Source organism: Myxine glutinosa, chromosome 5 (assembly GCF_964187855.1).
Source record: "Myxine glutinosa chromosome 5, kmMyxGlut1.1, whole genome shotgun sequence".
Classification (NCBI taxonomy): domain Eukaryota; kingdom Metazoa; phylum Chordata; class Myxini; order Myxiniformes; family Myxinidae; genus Myxine; species Myxine glutinosa.
Genome location: NC_136265.1, coordinates 86,433,690 through 86,459,175, shown reverse-complemented (window position 1 = coordinate 86,459,175; position 25,486 = coordinate 86,433,690). Strand labels below are relative to the sequence as shown.

The 25,486-nt window shown below is 46.5% G+C and overlaps 1 protein-coding gene across 8 annotated transcripts in view; it reads right to left on the bottom strand.

Moving 5' to 3' along the window:
• Nucleotides 1-6,606: 6,606 nt before the first annotated feature.
• The window catches only part of LOC137418896 (uncharacterized), a 224,307-nt gene continuing 205,427 nt past the window's right edge, over nt 6,607-25,486 (bottom strand). For 3 of the 8 annotated variants that reach the window (XM_078778303.1, XM_078778304.1, XM_078778305.1), the window contains exons 4-5: nt 7,739-8,981; nt 6,719-7,570 (exon numbers count right to left, since the gene is read on the bottom strand). In XM_078778303.1, the coding sequence (XP_078634429.1) occupies nt 7,408-7,570; nt 7,739-8,981 (1,406 nt within the window). In that variant the 3' untranslated portion in view covers nt 6,719-7,407. Of the gene's footprint in view, nt 8,982-25,486 lie in introns of all 8 variants that reach the window. The other 5 variants (XM_078778298.1, XM_078778300.1, XM_078778302.1 and 2 more) reach the window with 3 other exon arrangements.

The window sequence follows — 25,486 nt, the reverse complement described above, 5'->3', positions numbered from 1 at the left end:
ACAATTTTCAATAATTGTGGAGAACAGAAGTTATATCGTAGAACATTCTCAGAACCCACAGTTGTGTAGACTTGAAAGAAAGTGTGCAATCCATGGATTCCCTTCGAGAACGGTATTTCTCCAACCCAGTTGCTGTCACAATCTAATATTTTTAGTGGGATGTGTCGTGGGTGACTTCGCAGGGAGCTCAACACGAATAATAAAAAAAGTTTTACAACAGTTACAACTGTGGGAAACTTTTCCCAAACTTATACATATGTTGAAATCTGAATACACAGCTTATTTGTTGAATACAAAGATCATATATATTTCTATGTATGCATATATATATATATATATATATATATATATATATATATATATATATATATATATATATATATATATATATATTGTTACGGCCCGCGGATAAGGATGTTGGTTTGCCGAGCGGATGGCACCGCAGCCTAACAGTTACCCCGATTAACCCGATTCCCGAACGTTGGCTGGATCGCGCCACAGATATTCAATATGGAAAAGACTAAAACGACGGATGTGAAGAAAAGGAAGAAGAAGAAGACAAAAAAAAAGTTGAAAATACTACTAAATTTATTCCTACTATATACAGGCTCAAAATAACCAAGGAAGAAGGAAAGATAATAAAATAATATACAGAAGATTTTAGAGACACAGTGAAAATACTAGCTTATCTAACAGGCTCAACTTATTCCCAGGGACAAGACAAAAGACAGACTACGAACACACTTACACGGGGGATGATGATAGGAATGGCAGGATGTGGATGGCTGGAGGGAGAGGGAGGTCCAACGGGTCCTGCAGCACGATCGGCGCGTTGGGCAGCCGCCGTTCCTTCGCGGCCCTGCTCCAAACTGCCGTCCAGGCCTCATGCTGCTGTCGCTGCAGTTTCGGTGGCTCAAGCTGCTGTTGATGCAGCCACGGTGGCTCAAGCTGCTCTCTTCAGGGATCCCTTACTCAACTCTCTTCTCGGTGATATCTTCGCCGCAACTTTTGTCATGGACCTCTCTTGTCATGGACCTCTTTTCGCAACTCCTCATGGACCTCCTTACGCAACTCCTCACCATCGATGACTCAACACAACCACTGACGACCCAACGCAGCTCTGACCAAAACCACACAACTCAGCTCCTCCCAACTTCTTGCGCCCGCGCTTTTATAACCCCGCCGGCGATCAAGCCGCCGGCCTTTAGGACACGCCCATCGGTGTGCTCACCTCGGCCCTGGTTGGTCGCGCGACGCTCTGGCTCCGCCCTTGATGACGATGGGCGGGCACGCCTTTCTTCCCCAACCTTGCCTCGTGGCCAATGGTGGTTGAAGAAAACCGCCCAAAATGCAGTTGGCCATTGAAATGAAATGAAAGGGGATCTACTCTTATTTCACTTGGTGCAATGGAGTATTTCAATTAATGGGAGACACAGCCTTACCCTAACACACATAATAAGGATATAAGCTACTGAACAAGGGTATTATAGTGTCCTTCAATGTATGCTTTATGGAATTAACTACCGGAACGCCCTTTGACCTTTATACAACAGACTGGAGGCAGGAAGGCGATATTTTACAACAATTTACTATACAATAAAAACACAACAAAAAAAACACAATCCTCATATCCGCAACAATATATATATACATATATATATCTACATATATATATATACATATATATATATGCATATATATATATATATATATATATATATATATATATATATATATATATATATATATATATATATATATTTTAATATATATATAAAAAGTACATTTATTTCTTATGCAGTATTTAATTGGAAGAAGCTTATTCCTAATAATTCAAACGTGTTGATTTGATTTTGAGAGGGAGTGGAGACGTGCCGCTTGTTTGCCCCTTGCGTCCGTTTGCACACAGGCACGCCCTGCGAGAATTGTCATTTGGACAAATTTCAAACTTGTCCAAAGCTCTCAGACAAATAAAATGAAATACACTCAACGCTGACCAATATATGTATTTATGAAGCTTAAGGAGGCAATTAAAACTAAAGTGTTTGCACAATCAGGTCGAGGCTCCGGGAAATCCACTCGATTTACACAAATTACGTACGCAATAAATTTTGCTTTCACACCACAACTCAGGACCTACGGGCACTTAACTGTATAAAGGGCATACATCCGGTCGTCTCCAACCCGGACACCATACTATCTGCCATGCCACCAGATACAAAGTGTGACTCAGTCATAGACTTGTGTTCAGCATTTTCTCCGTCCCTCTCGAGGAAAAATTGCAGTATCTCATTGCGTTCACATATGGAGGACGCCAGTTTACGTGGACAGTATTAAGCCGAGAAAAGTATATTTCCGGGTTCTGGTCAGCGCGCGCATCGATGTGGACCCTGCGCGTCAAAATTTTTTTTTTCAAATTTGGTATCGACGTTCGCGCACCGTTCTCCCCTACAACACTGCGTTTAGTTTGTCCAAATCCAACCAGCCGTTCCAAAGATATGAGTAGTTATATGTGCCATGATGTCATGAATCCAATTGGGAAGTTGTATGTCACGTCATCGTCTTAGTCACGTGACCGCTTGGGTGGCAAAACATTGCTTCTGCCACCATACGTAATGGCGGCAATTTGAAACTCGTCACATATAAATTGCCCCCTACACGATGGTAAAGAGTTGTTGTGCTGTCGGATGTACAGCCCGATTTCATAAGGGATCGGGCTTGTCAAATATACCGTTTTCCGGATGACACAACGCTAAAACGGATTCATGGCTGCTTTGACTGCAGCACTCAGGTGAGAATATGGCTCATGAGGTTGTTACCTTCGCTCGCGAAGCGAGAAGCAGGATTAGGCATTTGGTTACGTACATGTGGAGTGTGTGTGGCGTACATGTGGCGTACTTGTGGTGTATGTGTGGAGTGTGTGCGGCATACGTGTGGCGTACTTGTGGAGTACGTGTGGTGTGTGTGGTGAACTTGTGGGTCCACACGGGTCCACAGGCAGATGACACAGCCTCAGTTTCTCGCAATACCGCGAAAACGCCTCAATGGGCAAGCTACGGGCGTAAACGGACAGGTCCGTCTGATCAAACGACAGCTTTCCCGCCATGTTGTTTATGCCACCCAAGATGGCGGCCGGAACCGGTTGCCATGGACAACGCTCACGCGATGCAAGGCCTCTATCGGCTGGATATTGTAATTTATTGAAACGAAGACGTTCTTTGTCGGGTTCGTGTGAAGCAACCAGAAGGCCGAGAAAGCTACGGGTGGTCTCGTTAGTTAGGCCTGGATCCTAGCTTGTTTGTCATGAAGTTGTAAGTGTCTGTGATAACCTGGTGGACTGGGAGAAGAGATTGTGGGAGACCATCGGCCTGTTAGACAACTTGCGCATGCGCAGTGTTGACGCGATCGACGCATTGGAATGTTTAACGGTACGGCGAGGCGATCTTGAGAACGAAATGGCAGTCTATAATATGCTTGAAGAACTTAATAATTTTCAGAATAAATATATTTTAAAATAACAAGCTTGTGTTCATTATTTACAACAAAAAAGCCCAACAAGTCCCATTGGCTGTCTTTAATTTCTCTCTGGACGGCGCCACAGCAGATGAGGAGGACCACAAGGCATGAGGACACAAAAAACACCTTAATATGTGCATGATCCATGCTTTTCCAAAAAAAAAAAAAAAAAAACCGCATCGCCGCATCAATTCTGGAACTTTGGTCTGACCAGAGACCAGCAATATTTTTTTTTGGCCTTACCACAGAGTTTCACAGATTGCCCACCCTATTTTCAAGGGCCTTCCACAAAGATTTGTTTGGTGTTCAACTACCCCGGGAGATCCACCTTAATTCAGTACGTTGACGATCTGCTAATCTGCTCAAAGAAAAAGGAAAGCTGCGAACAAGATACAATAGTGCTCTTGACAGCATTAGCTCATAAGGGGAATTAAGTAAATCAGGATAAGTCACCGTTCTGAGACGGAAGTTGTCTATTTGGGTCACACCCTCTCAGGATGGACCAGGAAACTAACAACAGAAAGGATTACCTCAGTTTCGCATATCTCCAGACCAAAAACAAAGCGACAAACATTAATCCAATCTAAACGAGTGTCGCTTTGAGAATTTTAGAGATTTTCGCAATCGGTATGTTGAACGTTTCTCGACGTACGTACATATGGAATAAACAATCCATATTCATTGATGCAGGGTTTGTTGTTCTTTGATACGAAGACCATCGCCGCCACTGGATAAGGTCCCACAGTTGACAGTGCATGTCAGAGCAGAAACTCTACCATGGAGTCCAAGGAACTGTCCATAGATCTCTGAGATAGAATTGTGAGGAAGCATAGATCTGGGGAAGGGTATAAAACAATATGGACTGACACAGAATCTTCCTGGAGCTGGCGATCCACCCAAACTGACTTTCCCTTCTCAGGACCGAACTCTCTTATCTGTCTCCCTCTTCCAAATCCTGGTGGCATCTGGTCAAATCTGTTTCTGGTGTTTGTTCCCCCTCCATCCCCTCCCTCACCTCAAATGGCGACACGGCTGACTCTGCACGTGAAAAAGCTGAATGCCTCAACTCTTTGTTTGCCTCTAAATCTTGTGTCCCAAACCCATCCCTCTCTGTACCCACCATACCCAGCTGCTCCTGGACTCTGTGTCCTTTCCTCCTGACAAGGTGGAAAAGTTTCTGTGAACCCTCGACTCTGATTCTGCAACTGGACCTGACGGCATCAGCCCACGGCTCCTAAAATCCTGTTCTTCTGCTCTTTCACACCCTCTCTCTGTTCTCTTCACCCTCTCTTTTGCTCAAGGTCATCTGCCGTCTGCTTGGAAATCAGCCAACATCACCGCTTTGCACAAAAAGGTGCAAAAACAGAACCTAGCAACTACAGACCAATCAGCCTTCTCCCAATTATCAGCAAAGTCATGGAATCCATCATTGCTTCAGATATGAAATCTTTCCTCTTCTCCAATGGCTTGATCTCTGATCATCAATTTGGTTTCAGACCTGGTCACTCTACTCTGGACATGCTGCTTCTGCTTTCACAACAATGGATGGAGGTCCTCAATGCCAAAAAGGAAATTCGAACCGTCTCCCTTGACATATCACGTGCCTTCGATACGGTCTGGCACCCGGCTCTGCTCAACAAACTCTCCTCTTTTGGTATCCATGGAAATCTCCACGCGTGGCTGGCGGACTTCCTCTCTAGTTATAGTCAACGTGTGGCCCTGAATGGGTTCCTCTCATCACCTCTTCCTGTTGAGGCTGGAGTTCCCCAGGGCAGTGTTCTGGGCCCTGTGCTTTTTCTGGTCTTCATCAATGATCTCTCTTACTCTCTTGAAAATCCTCTCTATCTCTTTGCTGATGACTCTACTCTCTGTCGCTCCATTCCTCATCCCTCAGATCGGCAGTCTGCAGCCTCCTCACTCTCTGCAGACCTGGACAAAATCACAGACTGGGCAAACAAGTGGAACATGTCTTTCAATCCTGACAAATCTCACACTCTTACGATGTCTCTCCGAAAAGACCGACTGGACAACCCTCCCATCCACTTTCTGAATAATCCTCTCCAAGAAGTTCTGTCACTCAAGCTTTTGGGTCTCACTATCTGCCATGATCTTTCCTGGGAAAACCACATTTCAAATCTGGCCTCCAAAGCCAGTCGCCGACTGGGCATCCTCCGTCGTGTGAAGTCCTTCCTTGGCACACCTGAGCTCCTCACCACACACAAGGCTTTCATCCGCAGCTCAATGGAATACTGCTCTCCCCTCTGGGCTGGTGCTCCTGCCTCACACCTAGCTCGTCTTCACGCTGTTGAAACCAAAGCGTTCAGAATGATTGGAATCTCCGCGATGAAGCTAACTCCAAGGGCCTTTCACTCACTCACCGCAGGCAGGTTGGTGGTCTTTCCATCTTCGACTGACTCCTCTCTGGCCTTGCCCCCCCAGCTCTCTCTGGGCTCTGTCCCCCAAATATTCCACAAGATCTGCCTGCAACCCTCTTATGGTTAAACTGCCAAAATCAAGACTCTCTGCTCACCTTCACTCCTTCATTCCTCTTTTCTCCCGCCTCTGGAACAAACTCTCTCACTCTCTTCAATCACACTCCACCCTCCAGGTCATTAAAACAGCTGTTCACCACCATCTCTTATCTTCCCCCATCCAAAACCTTGATCTTTTCTACCCCCGCTAATTTCACCCCAAATCCACTTTTTTGAAATACCAACTTCTGTCCTGGAAGTCCTTGTGTTTTATACTTCTCCCCTTCCCACGCCTCCTCCCCCAAAGCCCTCTTCCTCACACACATCTCCCTGCTCTCAAATGTTGTGTTTGTGTGCTTCCCCTTCTCTCCCCATCTTGTCTTCCGCTACCTCTTTTTATATATTTTGTTTGTCTGGTTGATTTGTTTGTGAAATAAATGTTAGCTCTTTCACGAGCCTCGATTCAGTATACAAAAAACAAAACAAAAAAAAACAAACAGAAAATAACGGAACATGGTCAGGGAGGTGACCAAGAACACAATCACCACTCTGGCAGAACACCAGAGTTCCTTTGCTGAAATGCCAGAACCTGCCAGAAGGACAAGTCAATGCAGCATTTCACAAATCGAGGGTTTATGGAAGAGTGACTAAATGGAAGCCACTCCTGAGAAAAACGTACATAACAGTATGCCTGGAGTTTGTAAAAAGGCACGTGAAAGACAGAGCATGAGGCAAAATATTCTTTATTAATATTAATATTCAAAATGTTCTGATGAGACGAAAATCAAATTATTTGGCCTGAATGCAAAGCACTATGTCCGGCGGAAGCAAAGCATAGCTTATAACCCATCCAACACCATCCTTACCGTGAAGGATGGAGGTGGCAGCATCATGCTGTGTGGATGTTTTTCAGCGGCAGGAAATGGGTGCCATTTTGGTGATGTGAAGTCAAACAAGTCATATTCACATTCAAACATTCACAATGTGCTCGTGTGTTTTAAGGCAGATTGAGTGAGTGAAAGACGTTTTGCAAATCGTGCATCAGTGTGGAGATTGTCTCGTGCGACTTGTCAAGTAAATTTTCATGTGCTTTTCATGTGGAATGATCGATTAAAAGATTTCCTACAAATTGTGTTCTGGGCCCAGTCCTATTCTGCATTCTTGAATGATCTCTCTTCTGTATCCATCTTGTCCAACCTATGGATGCTCTCCTGCCTCTCATTCCTCCCCACACCCATAGTTTGTCCTAGCCTGCGTCTATCTCTTCCACGAGCCTCGGCTACATTAAAAAAAGGTAAAATAAAATGTGTTTCATGAACTCAAATTATTTAATGAAGGATTTTACACAAATTTGGCATTTGCATGCACACTCTCTTTGTTGGTAATCTCCTTGTTCTCCATAGTGAATTCCATGCGTTTTTCAGGTGGCATGACCGATTGAACGATTCTCCACAAACTGTGCATTTGTACGGTCTTTCTCTGTTGTGATTATCATGTGTGGTTTAAGGTTGGATGACTCATTAAAATATTTTCCACAACTTGTGCGTTTGTATGGGCGTTCAGCATTGTGAATTATCATGTGCCTTTTAAGAATGGATGACTGATTAAAAGATTTTCTGCAAGTTGTGCATTTGTATGGGCGTTCATCATTATGAATTATCATGTGCCTTTTAAGAATGGATGACTGATTAAAAGATTTTCTGCAAGTTGTGCATTTGTATGGGCGTTCATCATGATGAATTGTCATGTGCCTTTTCAGGATGGATGACTGGTTAAAAGATTTTCCACAAATTGTACATTTGTATGGGTGTTCAGCATTGTGAATTCTCATGTGCCTTTTAAGGTGGGATGAGTCACGAAAAGATTTTCCACAAGTTGAGCATTTGTATGGGCGTTCAGCATTGTGAATTCTGATGTGTGATTTAAGGTTGGATGACCGATTAAAAGATTTTCCACAACTTGCACATTTGTATGGACGTTCATCATTGTGAATTCTCAGGTGTGATTTAAGGTGGGATGATTGATTAAACGATTTTCCACAACTTGTGCATTTGTTTGGGCGTTCATCATGATGAATTCTCGTGTGTGATTTAAGGTGGGATTGATTAAACGATTTTCCACAAGTTGAGCATTTGTATGGGCGTTCAGCATTGTGAATTCTGATGTGTGATTTAAGGTTGGATGACCGATTAAAAGATTTTCCACAACTTGTACATTTGTATGGACGTTCATCATTGTGAATTCTCACGTGTGTTTTAAGGGTGGATGACTGATTAAAAGATTTTCCACAACTTGTACATTTGTATGGGCGTTCACCATTGTGAATTCTCATGTGTGTTTTAAGGTTGGATGATCGATTAAACGATTTTCCACAACTTGTACATTTGTATGGGCGTTCACCATTGTGAATTCTCACGTGTGTTTTAAGGGTGGATGACTGATTAAAAGATTTTCCACAACTTGTACATTTGTATGGGCGTTCACCATTGTGAATTCTCATGTGTATTTTAAGGGTGGATGAATGATTAAAAGATTTTCCACAACTTGCACATTTGTATGGGCGTTCACCATTGTGAATTCTCATGTGTATTTTAAGGGTGGATGACTGATTAAAAGATTTTCCACAACTTGTACATTTGTATGGACGTTCATCATTGTGAATTCTCATGTGTGTTTTAAGGTTGGATGATCGATTAAACGATTTTCCACAAGTTGTACATTTGTATGGACGTTCATCATTGTGAATTCTCATGTGTATTTTAAGGGTGGATGAATGATTAAAAGATTTTCCACAAGTTTTGCATTTGTCTGGGCGTTCATCTTTCTCTCCTTTGTGAACCTGGTGTAAATTATTTTGTGCAAACATTTCATTATTCATTTTGTTGTGTTTGTAAAAAGTCCTCTTGTTTGTTTCAGTTGGTGAGTCCTGCGGGCCTATGTCTTCGCTGTTCATAAAAGTAGGTGCAGGCTCCCTTGTGGATTCAATGGATCCACCTGAAAATACAACATCACATGACCTGTCAAAAAAAAATCTGATTTTGTTCAATACTCACAATATAATTCTGACGGACGTAAACAAGTACATGTGTATTTGTTACACTGAAAAAAAGTTTTTTAAAAACGACTCAATGTAAATATACAGTACTGTGCAATCGTTTGGGTTTTCCCCATGATATTTATACTTCAGGGTAAATTCATCCAATTGTCAGGGATAGGTCACTTGTTTATATGACTGTAAATCGATTGTTTCACATGCATTTGTAAAGGCAAACTGATGAAGTAAACTAGAGAGTTCATAGAACACGATACCCCGATGAAGTGTTCAACGATACACTTCAATTTTCATAAAATAATGATTTCTAATATCATCAAAAAAATCACAAAGTTTCGCGCTGTTGAAGCAGTCATATGCACCACCCTTATACATCAACCTATTTGACATGTCAAAGTACGACAAAACTGGATATTCTTGGGAGTTTTAAAAGGTGATTTTTTCCACAGTGTTCAAATATATAATTCAATTTAAATTTTAAAAAGATTGTAAAGGTCGAAAAAAGTTAATTAATTCTGGGTTTTACCACCGTTTTACCCAGTACATCGCCCGATCTTACACATTACATTACTTATTCATTCCTGTTGTTTGTATCCTTTATGAGGTCCTTCAAAACAGCAAGCTTCCTGTTTGGAATGATTTTCCATTTTGTTTGACTGACGGACAGACAGGCAGAGTAAAAATATGATTTAACTCCTCTCTGCACATTGCACATGTACAATCGGATGATTTCAAATCCCAAGTATGTGAAAACGAAAGACTCGTCTTCCTATTTATGTTCAAAATAAAACATTAGATTTAAATAAGTTTTAAAAAGCGGGAGGGCCGACGGGAGTTGTGGGAGATATGTTGAAGGTAGCAGGAAGTTGGGGTGTGAAGAGAATGGCAGAGATCTGTAATCTGGTGGTGAAAGAAGGTCGCATTCCAGTGGATTGGGAACTGAGTACCCTCGTCCCTCTATACAAGGGGAAATGTGACCCTCTGGAGTGTGGCTCGTACCGAGCGATAAAGTTATTGGAGCATGGAATGAAGGTATTGGAAAGGGTGTTGGAGAGGAGGATAAAGAAGAAGGTGAAGATCGACGAAATGCAGTTTGGATTTATGCCAGGAAGAGGAACGACAAACGTGCTCTTTATTGTGAGGCAGTTGCAGGAGACGTACATGGAGAAGAGGAAGAAGTTGTGTCTTGGGTTTGTTGCTCTGGAGAAAGCATTCGATAGGGTTCCACGCGAAGTATTGACATGGGCATTGAGGAAGTTAGAAGTGGAGGAATGGTTGATCAGAGTTGTGATGGCAATGTACAAAAGAGTGCACACAGCTGCAAGGACGAAGGGTCGGGAACAGTGGTGAGTTTGAGGTGAAGGTGGGAGTGCATCAGGGTCGGTATTAAGTCCACTACTATTTGTAGCTGTGATGGAGGTGCTGGCTCAGACCGTAGAGGAGGGTTTACCGTGGGAGTTGTTGTATGCAGATGATCTGGTGTTGATTGCGGAAAGTATGGATGGACTGAAGGAAAAGATTAACAAGTGGAAGGAATGTATGGAGACAAAAGGTCTGAAGGTGAATATAGGAAAGACGAAGGTGATGGCAAGTGGTAAAGCATGTGGTGAGGTGGAAAGAACTGGGAAGTGGCCATGTGCTGTGTGCAGGAAGGGTGTCGGAGTGAACTCAATTCAATGTACAATGTGTGCTGAGTGGGTTCATCAAAAATGTAGAGGTCTGAGAGGGTCATTAACCAGTGTGGCAGCTACATTCAAATGTAAGGTGTGCACAGAGGGAGCTGCAGATGGAGGAAATGTTGAGTTGGATCTTGGAGACGGCGTGAAGCTGGAAGGTGTGAAAACATTTTGCTACCTCGGAGACATGCTGAATGGAGAAGGTGGATCAGACTCGGCAACGGTTGCTCGAGTGAGATGTGCATGGAAGAAGTTTCGGGAACTGAGTGGTGTGCTGATGAGGAGGGGAGTGTCGTTGTAGCTGAAGGGAAAGGTGTATGCTGCATGTGTGAGAAGTGTTATGATTTATGGGAGCGAGACATGGGTCATGAATGTAGAGCAGCAACGAAGGCTGGAAAGGGTGGAAATGCAAATGGTTCGGTGGATGTGCGGAGTGTCGTTGAGAGAGAGGAAGACAAATGATGAATTGCGAAAGATGATAGGAATCGAGCCTGTGATTGATGCTGTGAAAAGAAACAGGTTGAGATGGTTTGGTCATGTGTTGAGGAAGGATGAAAGTGACTGGTTGAGAAGAGTGATGGAAATGAATGTAGAAGGAAGTGGAGGACGGGGAAGACCGAGAAAGACTTGGCTAAAGATGGTGTCAGAAGAAATGCGGGCAAGGGGGTTAACAAGGAGAGATGCAGAAAATAGGGCAAAATGGAGAAGATTGTCATGGGGACCGCAAGGCTAATCCCCGCTCTAGCAGGGAAAATGGCCTTAAAATGCATGTTGTTGTGTTGTTGTTCCTCGATCATAAACCAATGATCATAAACTGCTAAGATGAACAGGCGGACACAATTCAATTGCTTAACCCTGTTTTTCACTTCACATGCGCAGGGTAATAACTTGAGAGAGCAATCACATTGCAGACCCTTGCCAGGACTTATCTTGTGTGGTGTATTTTGTGTGACAAATAAATGGAAGGATTTACGAAATGAAAGCACGTTGATTGCAAAAGAAAGGTATAAATGGTTTAAAGGGAAAAGGTCTGGTGTCAAGGTGCAAAGGTCCAAATTCTGAAAACGTCGAATGGGGTTTATAATGTACATCATCGGCATCATCATCATCATCGTCGTGTTACGGCCGTTTCCATGCTTGCACGTGTAAACCGCGATTCACCGAATGGCTGCTTCGCCAAAAGGCATATTTGAGGAATGGTTTTTTTGTGGCCGGATGCCCTTCCTGACACCACCACAGAATCAGCTGTGGACTTAGCCTTTGTCGAAAGAGACACACCCTGCAAGGCAGCAGAGAAGAAGCCTCTCCTCAATGAAAGACACATGAAAGCCCACTTGGAGTTTGCAAAAAAGCACCTAACGGACTCTCAGACTGTGAGAAACAGGATTCTGTGGTCTGATGAAACCAAGATTGAACTGTTTGGCTTCCGTCTGGCCCACTCTGCCATAAAACCCAGATCGGTGGAGTGTTGCAGTGACGGTTGTCCTTCTGGAAGTTTCTCCCATCTCCACACAGGATCTCTGGAGCTCAGCCAGAGTGACCATCGGGTTCTTGGTCACCTCTTTTACCAAGGCCCTTCTCCCCGAATTGCTCAGTTTGGCTGAGCGGCCAGCTCGAGGAAGAGTCTTGGTTGTTCCAAACTTCTTCCATTTAAGAATTATGGAGGCCACTGTGTTCTTGGGAACCTTCAATGCAGCAGAATTTTTTTTTTTTGGAGGCTTCCCCAGATCTGTGCCTCGACACAATCCTGTCTCTGAGCTCTGCAGCAGTTCCTTCATCCTCATGGCTTGGTTTTTGCTCTGATATGCAGTCAGAGATCTCGCGAGATCTTGGAGACGGCGGCAGGGATTTTCGAAGCTCCACACGGTCTCCACGTTTTTCGAAGTTAAGTCTGTTCACAATTGTATTTTGTCGAAACTGTATTTATCTTTCGGTGTGTGAAGTTATTGTGTGCAACTTTGGTTGTTTCTCGGTGTTTATCTTTCATAAATTGATCGTCTGTTTGCCGTGTCGTGTCTTGAGGCCTTGTACAGTGTGCACTGTACAACCTTGAGGCTTTGTTTTTCTCTCAGCGGTCCGTCTTTTGTGATCCAATAACTTTCGTTCTCTGTATTCCCAGTCTTTTCACCCATAGCCTACTTCCTTGTGTAAATCTCAACTCAAAAAAAAAAAAAAAAAAAAAAAAAAATTCCCTTCTCTGTTATCATTCGTTTATTCATTCTTATTCGTTCGTTCGTTCTTTGACCACGTGTTTCTCCCCCATTTCCCCAGATAGTTTTCACTCATTAACCTTCAATGTTTACACTTTCCCCTCAAGTTATGTATTCCGTCATATTTTATAACACCTTTTTCTTCTTCTTCTTTAAAAGGCTGCTTTCGACTTGCTCACCAAATCAATTCATCCCAAAAAAAATATCCATCTCCTATAGTGCCTTTTTTCTACATTCCCTAAACTCTCCTGCACTCCATCCTCCATCCAGCGTCCTTAAACGTATTTTTAACTCGAAGGTCACAAGCAACTCATTTTGCAATAAATGTTCGTTTCCCATAAATCGTACACTTTCAAAAATCCAATCTCACCCCTCCCCTCCAAATCTTCCCCATAACCCCTCCCCTCCAAATCTTCCCCATCACCCCTCCCCTCCAAATCTTCCCCATCACCCATCCCTTTCAAATCTCCCCCCTTGCCCCCTCCCTCCTAAACGACCCCCTCACCCCTCCCCGCCAAGACGCCCCCTCGCCCCTCCCCTCCTAGACTCCTGCCTCACCCCTCCCCTCCAAATCTCCCCCATATCCCATCCCTTTCAAATCCCTCCCCTTGCCCCTTCCCTCCCAAACTTCCCCCTCACCCCTCCCCTTCAAATCTCCCCACCCTCATTGCTTCTCAATTTCCCCCCTCTCACTCCCCCTCCTCAAAGCGTCCTCCCCGCTTCTTCCCCCTTCAAACTCTCACCTCCATCTCCCCCAACCTTCTGCCTCGCTCTTCCCCCTCCTCAAATAACACCTCATTGTGGCTCACCCAATCACCATCAAACCTTTTGTCCGCCCCATCCTTCCCTTTCTCCGAGCTATTCTGAAATCTCTGACACACCTTCAACAGCTCTCCCTACCTCTTCCACCTCTTCCACATCTTACCCTACCCCTCCTCCCCCCTGTTCTGTATCTGATGCTCCCCCTTCCTCTTCATTAACGGTATGGACCTCAAACATCCGGGGCCTTCGTTCAAACTTAACTGATCTCTCCATACAGGTTGCTTCTGTCAAACCAGACGTGATCTGCTTAACAGAAACTTTCCTCCTTTATGATGTCTCTGATTCCATAGTATCTCTCCCGGGCTACTCCCTCCTCCGGTTTAATAGACCTGAGCCTCGTCCTGGAGGCGGGGTTGCTATCTTTATCAAAAACTCTCTTCCTCACTCGCCCTGCACTGCACTCTCTCCACCTCACCCCCAGGAATACCTCTGGCTACGGCTTCCCCTTCGCTCCCACCTCTTGTTCATATGTGTGTTGTACCGTCCACCAAACAGTGATGACTCCATATACATCTCGCTGTCTGATGATATGGACCAACTTCTATCTACTCATCCCAACTCTCTCTTCCTCATATGTGGTGATTTCAACTGTCATCATGCCAGTTGGCTGGGTGTGGGTACCTCTCTCACCAGCCATGGCTCCTCAGCAAAGGACTTCTGCGACTCACTGGGACTGACACAATCTGTCAATTTCCCGACCCGGATCTCAGTCAACGGAACATCTTCTCTTCTGGACTTGGTTATGAGTAACTTCCCTGAAAATGTCTGCTGCTCTTCTTCTGCTCCGATCGGATCATCTGATCATGTCCTTGTTAAAGTGGACATCTCTCTGACCACCCTCAGGGAGCCTGCTCAGCGTCGACGAGTCTGGCATTTCACTCAGGCCAACTGGCACGGTCTTCAAGCAGCCATCAATCATCTGGACTGGTCTCCCATCTCTACCACCTCTGACATCAACTCATCCTGGGAATTCTTCCAAAGTAAATTGCTCTCTCTCATGCACAGATTTATCCCATCTCGTCTTCAGTTGTCATACCCTTCCTCCCGTCCATGGTACACGGAATCTTGTGGTGAGGCTGTTGCCCAGAAAGAACTTGCCTTCGTCTCCTGGAAAGCAAATCCAACGGAAGGAAATCTCATTTCCTTTCACAAAGCCCGAAACAAGTGTGTGTCCACCCTCAGGAGAGCCAGGAAACAATATCTCTCCGTTCTCAAGACCGAACTCTCTTATCTGTCTCCCTCTTCCAAATCCTGGTGGCGTCTGGTCAAATCCGTTTCTGGTGTTTGTTCCCCCTCCATCCCCTCCCTTACCTCAAACGGCTACACAGCTGACTCCGCACGTGAAAAAGCTGAATGCCTCAACTCTGTGTTTGCCTCTAAATCTTGTGTCCCAAACCCATCCCTCTCTGTACCCACCATACCCAGTCGTACCCTGCTGCTCCTGGACTCCGTGTCCTTTCCTCCTGACAAGGTGGAAAAGTTTCTGTCAACCCTCGACTCTGATTCTGCAACTGGACCCGACGGCATCAGCCCACGGGTCCTAAAATCCTGCTCTGCTGCTCTATCTCACCCTCTCTCTGTTCTCTTCACCCTCTCTTTTGCTCAAGGTCAACTGCCATCTGCTTGGAAATCAGCCAACATCACCGCTTTGCACAAAAAAGGTGCAAAAACAGATCCTAGCAACTACAGACCAATCAGCCTTCTCCCAATTATCAGCAAAGTCATGGAATCCATCATTGCTTCGGATATGAAATCTTTCCTCTTCTCCAATGGCTTGATCTCTGATCATCAATTTGGTTTCAGACCAGGTCACTCTACTCTGGACATGCTGCTTCTGCTGTCTCAACAATGGATGGAGGTCCTCAATGCCAAACAGGAAATTAGAGCTGTCTCCCTCGACATATCACGTGCCTTCGACACGGTCTGGCACCCCGCTCTGCTCACCAAACTCTCCTCCTTTGGTATCCATGGAAATCTCCACGCATGGCTGGCGGACTTCCTCTCTAGTCGTCGTCAACGTGTGGCCCTGAATGGGTTTCTCTCATCTCCTCTTCCTGTTCAGGCTGGAGTTCCCCAAGGCAGTGTTCTGGGCCCCGTGCTTTTTCTGGTCTTCATCAATGATCTCTCTGACTCTCTCGAAAATCCTCTCTATCTCTTTGCTGATGACTCCACTCTCTGCCGCTCCATTCCTCTTCCCTCAGATCGGCAGTCTGCTGCCTCCTCACTCTCTGAAGACCTGGACAAAATCACAGACTGGTCAAACAAGTGGAACATGTCTTTCAATCCTGACAAATCTCACACTCTTACTATGTCTCTCCGAAAAGATCGACTGGACAACCCTCCCATCTACTTTCTCAACAATCCTCTCCAAGAAGTTCTGTCGCTCAAGATTTTGGGTCTCACTATCTGCCATGATCTTTCTTGGGAAAACCACATTTCCAAGCTGGCCTCCAAAGCCAGTCGCCGACTGGGCATCCTCCGTCGTGCGAAGTCCTTCCTCGGCACACCTGAGCTCCTCACCACATACAAGGCTTTCATCCGCAGCTCAATGGAATACTGTTCTCCCCTATGGGCCGGTGCTCCTGCCTCACACCTAGCTCGGCTTCACGCTGTTGAAACCAAAGCTTTCAGAATTATTGGAATCTCCTGCGATGAAGCTATCTCTGAGGGCCTTTCACTCACTCACCGCAGGCAGGTAGGTGGTCTTTCTGTCTTCTACCGACTCCTCTCCGGCCTTGCACCCCCAGCTCTCTCTGTGCTCTGTCCCCCAAATATTCCTACAGGTCGCACAAGATCTGCCAGCAACCCTCTGATGGTTAAACTGCCGAAATCTCGGCTCTCTGCTCACCTTCACTCTTTCATTCCTCTTTTCTCCCGCCTCTGGAACAAACTCCCTCACTCCCTTCAATCCCACTCCTCCCTCCAGGTCTTTAAAACAGCTGTTCACCACCATCTCTTATCTTCCCCCATCCAAAACCTTGATCTTTTCTACCCCCGCTAATTCACCCCAGATCCACCTTGTTTGAAATTCCAACTTCTTTCCTGGAAGTCCTGGCAGTGTCCATATGTTTTATACCTCTCCCACCGCCCCCTTCCCACGCCCCCCCCCCCCAAAGCCCTCGCCCTCTCTCAGATCTCTCGATGTCTCCATGTCTCTCGGTCCCTGCTCTCAAATGTTGTGTTTGTGTCCTTCCCCCTCTCTCCCCATCTTGTCTACCGCTCCCTATGTTATATGTTTTTTGTGTCGGTTTGTCTTTCTGTGTGATTAATGTTCGCTCTTTCACGAGCCTCGACCTTGTATACAAAAAAAAAAAAAAAAAAAAAAAAAAAGCTGTGAGACCTTATATAGAGAGGTGTGTGCCTTTCCAAATCATGTCCAATCAATTGAATTTACCACAGGTGGACTCCAATCAAGGTGAAGAAACATCTCAACGATGATCAAGAGAAATGGGAGGCACCTGAGCAAAATTTCAAGTGTCATAGCAAAGGGTATGAATACTTATGTCAATGTGATAGTTCAGTTTTTTCTTTTTAATAAATCTGCAAAACGTTATAAAATCCTGTTTTCTCTTTTTCATTATGGGGTATTGAATGCAGATTGATGAGGGAAAAAAAAGAATTTATAAGATTTCAGCATCAGGCTGCAACATAACAAAATGTGAAAAAAGTGAAGGGGTCTGAATACTTTCTGAATGCACTGTATAAAAACAGGCAGTCCCCGGGTTACGAACGAGTTCCGTTTTTAAGTCTGTCTGTAAGTCGAATTTGTATGTAAGTCAGAACAGTTGCGTACAGTTCACATCTAGCGTCAATTAGTCAAATGTTTGTCTTCGTATAGAGTATATATTTTACCAAAAACATCTATCGGTATAAAAAACATGAAAGAAACATTTCTTAAACTGTTTGGATAGAAAAGAAAAGATAATGATTGAAGGTTAACACTTAATCTCGTTCCAATTGATGTCTTGCAAACCTTGAAACGATCATACCTTGATATATCTCTCCGAGATGATGGGCCTGGTGTTGGAGAGGATGGACCTAGTGCTGGTCAATTTTCTCAAAGTCAACTTCAAGGGTGGCTTGAACAGAGCTTTTCTCATATTTCTCTTGTCTGCCGCTCCCCTTATTATATACTTTGTGTGTCTGATTTTTTTTCTGTGTGATAAATGTTAGCTCTTTCACGAGCCTCGATTCTGTATACAACAACAACAACAACAACAACAACAACAACAACAACAAAAAGTTAATATAAAAAAAAACTATTATAATAGGCTACTCGTGGGGTCACCCATAGGAATCCCACGGGCATGGACGTGTATGACATTTGGACATCTTGATTTAGATGCTGCACATTAAATTTTACAAAATGGCCACTGACAATTCATCAGATCCAGAAATGGTGTCATAAACACAATTCTTTTATTTATTTCACATATGTGACCCCTCACTCCTCTCCACCTGACACTTTCCTCTCTCCACCCTCACGCCTCTCCAATCCCACTCCTCCTCACACTCCCCTCCAATATCTCCTCACACTCCCCTCCAATACCTCCTCACACTCCCCTACAATACCTCCTCACACTCCCCTCCAATACCTCCTCACACTCCCCTCCAATACCTCCTCACACTCCCCTCCAATACCTCCTCACACTCCCCTCCAATACCTCCTCACACTCCCCTCCAATACCTCCTCACACCCCCCTCCAATATCTCCTCACACTCCCCTCCAATACCTCCTCACACTCCCCTCCAATACCTCCTCACACTCCCCTCCAATATCTCCTCACACTCCCCTCCAATACCACCTCACACTCCCCTCCAATACCTCCTCACACTCCCCTCCAATACCCCCTCACACTCCCCTCCAATACCTCCTCACACTCCTCTCCAATACCTCCTCACACTCCTCTCCAATACCTCCTCACAGTCCCCTCCAATCGCTCCTCACTCTCCTCTCCAATCGCTCCTCACTCCCCTCTCCAATCGCTCATCACTCTCCTCTCCAATCGCTCCTCACTCTCCTCTCCAACACCTCGCTCCTCGCTCTCCAACCTCTCGCTCCTCGCTCTCCAACCCCTCGCTCCTCGCTCTCCAACCCCCCGCTCCTCGCTCTCCAACCCCCAGCTCCTCGCTCTCCAACCCCCAGCTCCTCACTCTCCAACCCCCAGCTCCTCACTCTCCAACCCCCAGCTCCTCACTCTCCAACCCCCAGCTCCTCACTCTCCAACCCCCAGCTCCTCACTCTCCACCCCCCAGCTCCTCACTCTCCACCCCCAACTCCTCTCTCCAACCCCCAGCTCCTCACTCTCCAACCCCCAACTCCTCTCTCCAACCCCCAGCTCCTCACTCTCCAACCCCCAGCTCCTCACTCTCCAACCCCCAGCTCCTCACTCTCCAACCCCCAGCTCCTCACTCTCCAACCCCCAGCTCCTCACTCTCCAACCCCTAGCTCCTCACTCTCCAACCCCTAACTCCTCTCCAACCCTCCTCATAGTTGTTGCAGCAGCTTCCTTTGCGAGTCTGTCATCACGTTCATCGAGGGTCTCATTGTCCCGTCTCGTTCTTTTTCTTGCTGCAGTATAGTGGGGTCACCCGTGGGAATCCCACGGTTTGAGGCCTGTTTAGTTCGGCCCGTGCTGTCTTTCTCTCTCACACAGGTTTATTTCAACTCAAATTCGATATTTCGTTTCATTTTTTAACAGTTGCTAACATAGTTTTAGACTCGGTTGAAAAAAACGGGAAGAGAATCCCATGAAAGCTTCTGTTTATAGAACGAAATGAATTCTCAAAGGCCTGTAAAATAAAGCCCATTCATTGAGTCACCCTCACGATTTTATCTCAAATTCACCATCTGATTGAATTTTTATCGATGGTTTTAGACTCGGTGTCAGAAATAATTCAGAACATTCACACACACACGGGAAAATGTAGAGATACATTTTTTAAAATCGCTCTACGATGATACACGAAAAGACACCGCCTAAAATAACAGTCGGGGAAAATGTCGACATATATTAAAAATTCGCTTTTTCTTTTCCGTTAAGATATATTACTTTTACTTTTGATGACAGTCATCACAAAAACGACATATATTTCTTCGTTCTCATTTCATTCAACATTTTTATCCGGAAGTAAAATATGCTTCAGGAAATTACCGAGAGATATTTCTTCGTTTTTTTAAAATTAGTTATGTGCGCATACACTTGAAATAGGTTTATTTGAAATCTTTAATTTTCACAATGTAATTTACTTGCCATTTGTCATTTGATGATTACGAGACACTTCCTCTTGAGGATCGTGATAATTCATGCGTTGCGTGGAAACTTCCATTTCCAAAATGAACAACGGTCGATGAAGAACGCAGACTTTAACTGGATGCAGCAAGAAAACGAATGAGACGGGTGAATGAGTCCGTCGACGAGCGTCAATTGTTACATGCTCCTCCCCAAACCCCGGCCACGGTGTACCTCCGAGCCCAGAAAGGAGTCCCGGCAGGAAGATGTGCTATTATGTGTGCCAATGACCAAGGGTGAAACCACACCAATCAATTGTTACAAAAACCAAGTATTGTATTAAAACCACACAATAATAACAAGTAACACACGTCCAAGAAAACCTCACTTGCACAGCAAACACCATATAATTTCGATGGTGGTACCACCAATTTCCTGAATCAATAACTCACGGTATTCCAACGTGAGCAATCGGTAACATCCCCCAAAGTCACGGTGTCACGATACCAGGGCCAAAGTCGATCCCTTTGGCTCTCGCGATCACAAGAAAAGGTCGAACTGAGACCTGAACCCAGAACGGCTAACAGTCGACGCTGCAGACGAGCTGCTTGGTGAGGTGTCGGGCCGACGTCGGTCCGGTAAATGTTCACCCAAAAGGCGAGTGGGAATTCACACCTTCGGTTCATCAGACAATGACGCTGATATGAACGATCAGCGGTTCCCAAGCGGAGAACCGCAAAGAACCGGGAATTTCCCAAGCAAAATCCACGACACACGAGAACCAGGCGAAGGACTGGTGCGAGGTGAAATGGTGGACGGGCCCGTAATGGAGGCGTACCTGCTCTCCAGTGATGATTCACTTTCGGAACCAAAAGCAAAACCCACCACGCAGGTTTATTTGCCACAGCAATAACGACACTGTCACAGGAATCCCTTTCCCGAGGAAACCAATATTCGCTCGTGACCAATGTCCACCAGCGTCCACTCGACACCTCGAAGCAGATAGGCCTTCCTTTCCCGATCTCACTCGATCCGCTCGCCCGCCACTTCTTCTTCTTCCGTTTTCTCCCTCACCCATCTTGTTTTCCTTCTGTGACATTATTTTTTATCTTTGAAAACAGTTATCTCCATTTCACATTCAAACTGTAACAATAATAGTACATGAAACTAAAAATGCATGAAGTGGATGACAACGACAAAGACGGAAGTGACGAATCCGTAACACAATGCAGACTTGAACAGGATTTTTTTTTTTTTTTTTGTATACGGAATCGAGGCTCGTGAAAGAGCTGAAAGATCCTGACTTGAACAGGATGCAGCAAGAACAAGCGTTACGCCTAGGTCCCCCTTCGGTGAAGTGATGTGAGTTGACAAAGTGGAAGATGCAGAAAACATGGAAGAGTCGATAATATTTGCGAGTGGGTTGGAGACACACCCGATTAGAAGTTAGTAGTTCATTTATTTTTCAAGATATTCCACTCACAAGGTTCAGACATATATGGTGGTGGCCATCTTGGATTTTGATGTGGCAACCCAATTTTCAATAGCGTTCCTCCTTATGCCGAGATACACCCACACCCCAGATTAGAAGTTGGTACTTCGCTTATATTTCAAGATATTCCGCTCAAAGTTCAGACATACATGGTGGTGGCCATCTTGGATTTTGATGTGGCAACCCAATTTTCAACAGCGTTCTTCCTTATGCCGAGATACACCCACACACCAAATTAGAATTCGGTCCTTCGCTGACGCACGCACACACGTCCGCACGCAACGAGACAAGCCGGGAGCACCGCACAGGATGCTGCTGCAACAACGATGAGGAGGGTTGGAGAGGAGTTAGGGGTTGGAGAAGAGTTAGGGGTTGGAGAAGAGTTAGGGGTTGGAGAAGAGTTAGGGGTTGGAGAAGAGTTAGGGGTTGGAGAAGAGTTAGGGGTTGGAGAAGAGTTAGGGGTTGGAGAAGAGTTAGGGGTTGGAGAAGAGTTAGGGGTTGGAGAAGAGTTAGGGGTTGGAGAAGAGTTAGGGGTTGGAGAAGAGTTAGGGGTTGGAGAAGAGCTAGGGGTTGGAGAAGAGTTAGGGGTTGGAGAAGAGTTAGGGGTTGGAGAAGAGTTAGGGGTTGGAGAAGAGTTAGGGGTTGGAGAAGAGTTAGGGGTTGGAGAAGAGTTAGGGGTTGGAGAAGAGTTAGGGGTTGGAGAAGAGTTGGGGGTTGGAGAAGAGTTAGGGGTTGGAGAAGAGTTAGGGGTTGGAGAAGAGTTAGGGGTTGGAGAAGAGTTAGGGGTTGGAGAGGAGTTAGGGGTTGGAGAGGAGTTAGGGGTTGGAGAGCAAGGAGCTAGGGGTTGGAGAGTAAGGAGCTAGGGGTTGGAGAGTAAGGAGCTAGGGGTTGGAGAGAGGAGCTCGGGGTTGGAGAGTGAGGAGCTCGGGGTTGGAGAGTGAGGGGATAGGGGTTGGAGAGTGAGGGGATAGGGGTTGGAGAGTGAGGGGATAGGGGTTGGAGAGGAGCGAGAAATTGGAGAGGAGTGAGGGGTTGGAGAGTGAGGAGCAAGGGGTTGGAGAGTGAGGAGCAAGGGGTTGGAGAGTGAGGAGCAAGGGGTTGGAGAGTGAGGAGCAAGGGGTTGGAGAGTGAGGAGCAAGGGGTTGGAGAGAGGAGCAAGGGGTTGGAGAGCAAGGAGCTTGGGGTTGGAGAGTGAGGAGCTAGGGGTTGGAGAGTGAGGAGATAGGGGTTGGAGAGTGAGGAGATAGGGGTTGGAGAGTGAGGAGATAGGGGTTGGAGAGTGAGGAGATAGGGGTTGGAGAGTGAGGAGCTAGGGGCTGGAGAGTGAGGAGCTAGGGGTTGGAGAGTGAGGACTAGGGATTGGACAGTGAGGAGCTAGGGGTTGGAGAGTGAGGAGCTAGGGGTTGGAGAGTGAGGAGCTAGGGGTTGGAGAGTGAGGAGCTAGGGGTTGGAGAGTGAGGAGCTAGGGGTTGGAGAGGAGCGAGAAATTGGAGGGGAGCGAGGATTTGGAGAGCGAGGAGCGAGGGGTTGAATAGTGAGGGGCGAGGAGTTCGAGAGCGAGGAACGAGGAGTTGGAGAGTGAGGAACGAGGGGTTGGAGAGCGAGGAGCAAGTGGTTCGAGAGCGAGGAGCTAGGGGTTGGAGAGCGAGGAGCTAGGGGTTCGAGAGCGAGGAGCTAGGGGTTGGAGAGCGAGGAGCTGGGGGTTGGAGAGCGAGGAACGAGGGGTTGGAGAGCGAGGCACGAGGGGTTGGAGAGCGAGGAACGAGGGGTTGGAGAGTGAGGAACGAGGAGTTGGAGAGTGAGGAAAGAGGGGTTGGAGAGCGAGGCGCAAGTGGTTCGAGAGTGAGGAGCTAGGGGTTGGAGAGCGAGGAGCTAGGGGTTGGAGAGCGAGGAGCTAGGGGTTGGAGAGCGAGGAGCTGGGGGTTGGAGAGCGAGTCGCTAGGGGTTGGAGAGCGAGGAGCTCGGGGTTGGAGAGCGAGGAGCTAGGGGTTGGAGAGCGAGGAGCTAGGGGTTGGAGAGCGAGGAGCTAGGGGTTGGAGAGCGAGGAGCTAGGGGTTGGAGAGCGAGGCGCTAGGGGTTGGAGAGCGAGGAGCTAGGGGTTGGAGAGCGAGGGGCTCGGGGTTGGAGAGCGAGGAGCTAGGTGTTGGAGAGCGAGGAGCAAGGAGTTGGAGAGTGAGGAGCAAGGAGTTGGAGAATGAGGGCCGATTGGTGCGGAGAGTGCGGAGCGATTGGAGCGGAGAGTGAGGAGCGATTGTCGGGGAGTGTGAGGGATTGGAGAGGAGTATGAGGAGGTATTGGAGGGGAGTGTGAGGACGAGTGAGATTGGAAAGGCGTGAGGGTGGAGAGAGCAGAGTGTCAGGTGGAGAGGAGTGAGGGGTCACATATTATGTGAAATGAATGAATTGTGTTCATTACACCATTTCTGGATCTGATGAATTGCCATCAACCATTTTGTAAAATTTAATGTGCAGCATCGAAATCAAGATGTCCAAATGTCACACATGTCCATGCCCGTGGGATTCCCACGGGTGACCCCACGAAACTGCGGATAGAAAAAGAACGAGCCAGGAGAACGAGACCCTCGATGAACGTGATCACAGACTCGCAAAGGATGCTGCTGCAACAACGATGAGGAGGGTTGGATAGGAGCGAGGGGAGAGGAGTTAGGGGTTGGAGAGTGAAGAGCTAGGGGTTGGAGAGTGAAGAGCAAGGGGTTGGAGAGTGAAGAGCTTGGGGTTGGAGAGTGAGGGGCAAGGGGTTGGGAGAGTGAGGAGCAAGGGGTTGGATAGTGAGGAGCTAGGGGTTGGAGAGGCATGAGGACTTGGAGAGTGAGGAGCGAGGAGTTGAAGAGTGAGGAGCGAGGAGTTGGAGAGGGAGGAGCGAGGCGTTGGAGAGGGAGGACGAGGAGTTGGAGAGCGAGGACGAGGAGTTGGAGAGCGAGGAGCAAGGGGTTGGAACGAGGAGCAAGGGGTTGGAGAGTGAGGCGCGAGGGGTTGGAGAGCGAGGAGTGAGGAGTTGGAGAGCGAGGAGCTAGGGGTGGGAGAGCAAGGAGCTAGGGGTGGGAGAGCAAGGAGCGAGGAGTTGGAGAGTGAGGGGTGATTGGAGAGGAGAGTGAGGAGCGATTGGAGAGGCGTGTGAGGGATTGGAGAGGAGTTTGAGGGATTGGATAGGCGTGTGAAGAAGTATTGGAATGGAGTGTGAGGAGGGATTGGAGGGGAGTGTGAGGAGGAGTGGGAATGGATAGGCGTGAGGGTGGAGAGAGGAGAGTGTCAGGTGGAGAGGAGTGAGGGGTCACATATGTGAAATAAATAAAGTGTTCATTACACCATTTCTGGATCTTTGAGTACCAGTTCACTGGTAATTCCCTGCGTGTCGTAAAAGGCGACAAAAAGGGTTGGCGGTAGGAAGGGCATCCGGCCGTAAAAACATTGCTTCAAAAAGGGGACCGAAAAGCAACAACAACCACGGTCCCCGAAAAAGGCCAACCCCCGCTTTGCGGGGAAGAATGGCCTTTATATGTTTTTTTTTTTTTTTTTATACACCATTTCTGGATCTGATGAATTGCCAGTAACCATTTTGTAAAGTTGAAAGTGCAGCATCTAAATCAAGATGTCCAAATGTCACACACGCCCATGCCCGTGGGATTCCCACGGGTGACCCCACTAGTTGTTTTTTTAAAATAATAGGCTTCACGGAGGTCGGTACGTAAGTACGGGCGTTCGTAAGTCGGTCGTTCGTAACCCAGGGCCTGCCTGTATATTGCTCAGTTTGGCCGGGCGGCCAGCTCCAGGAAGAGTCCTGGTTGTTCCAAACTTCTTGAGAAGTTGAGAAGCTTGAGGGAACTTGAGATTGTGGGGGTTGTTGCAGGAGGAGAGATGTTATTTGTGTGGAGGTTTGGGAACGGTGCAGCATGCACTGAGTGCATGCTCAGTAGCATTGGCAGCAGGACAATACAGGTGTCGACATGATCAGGTGCTGGCGGTGGTGATGCAAATGGTGCAACAAGTGGTGCTG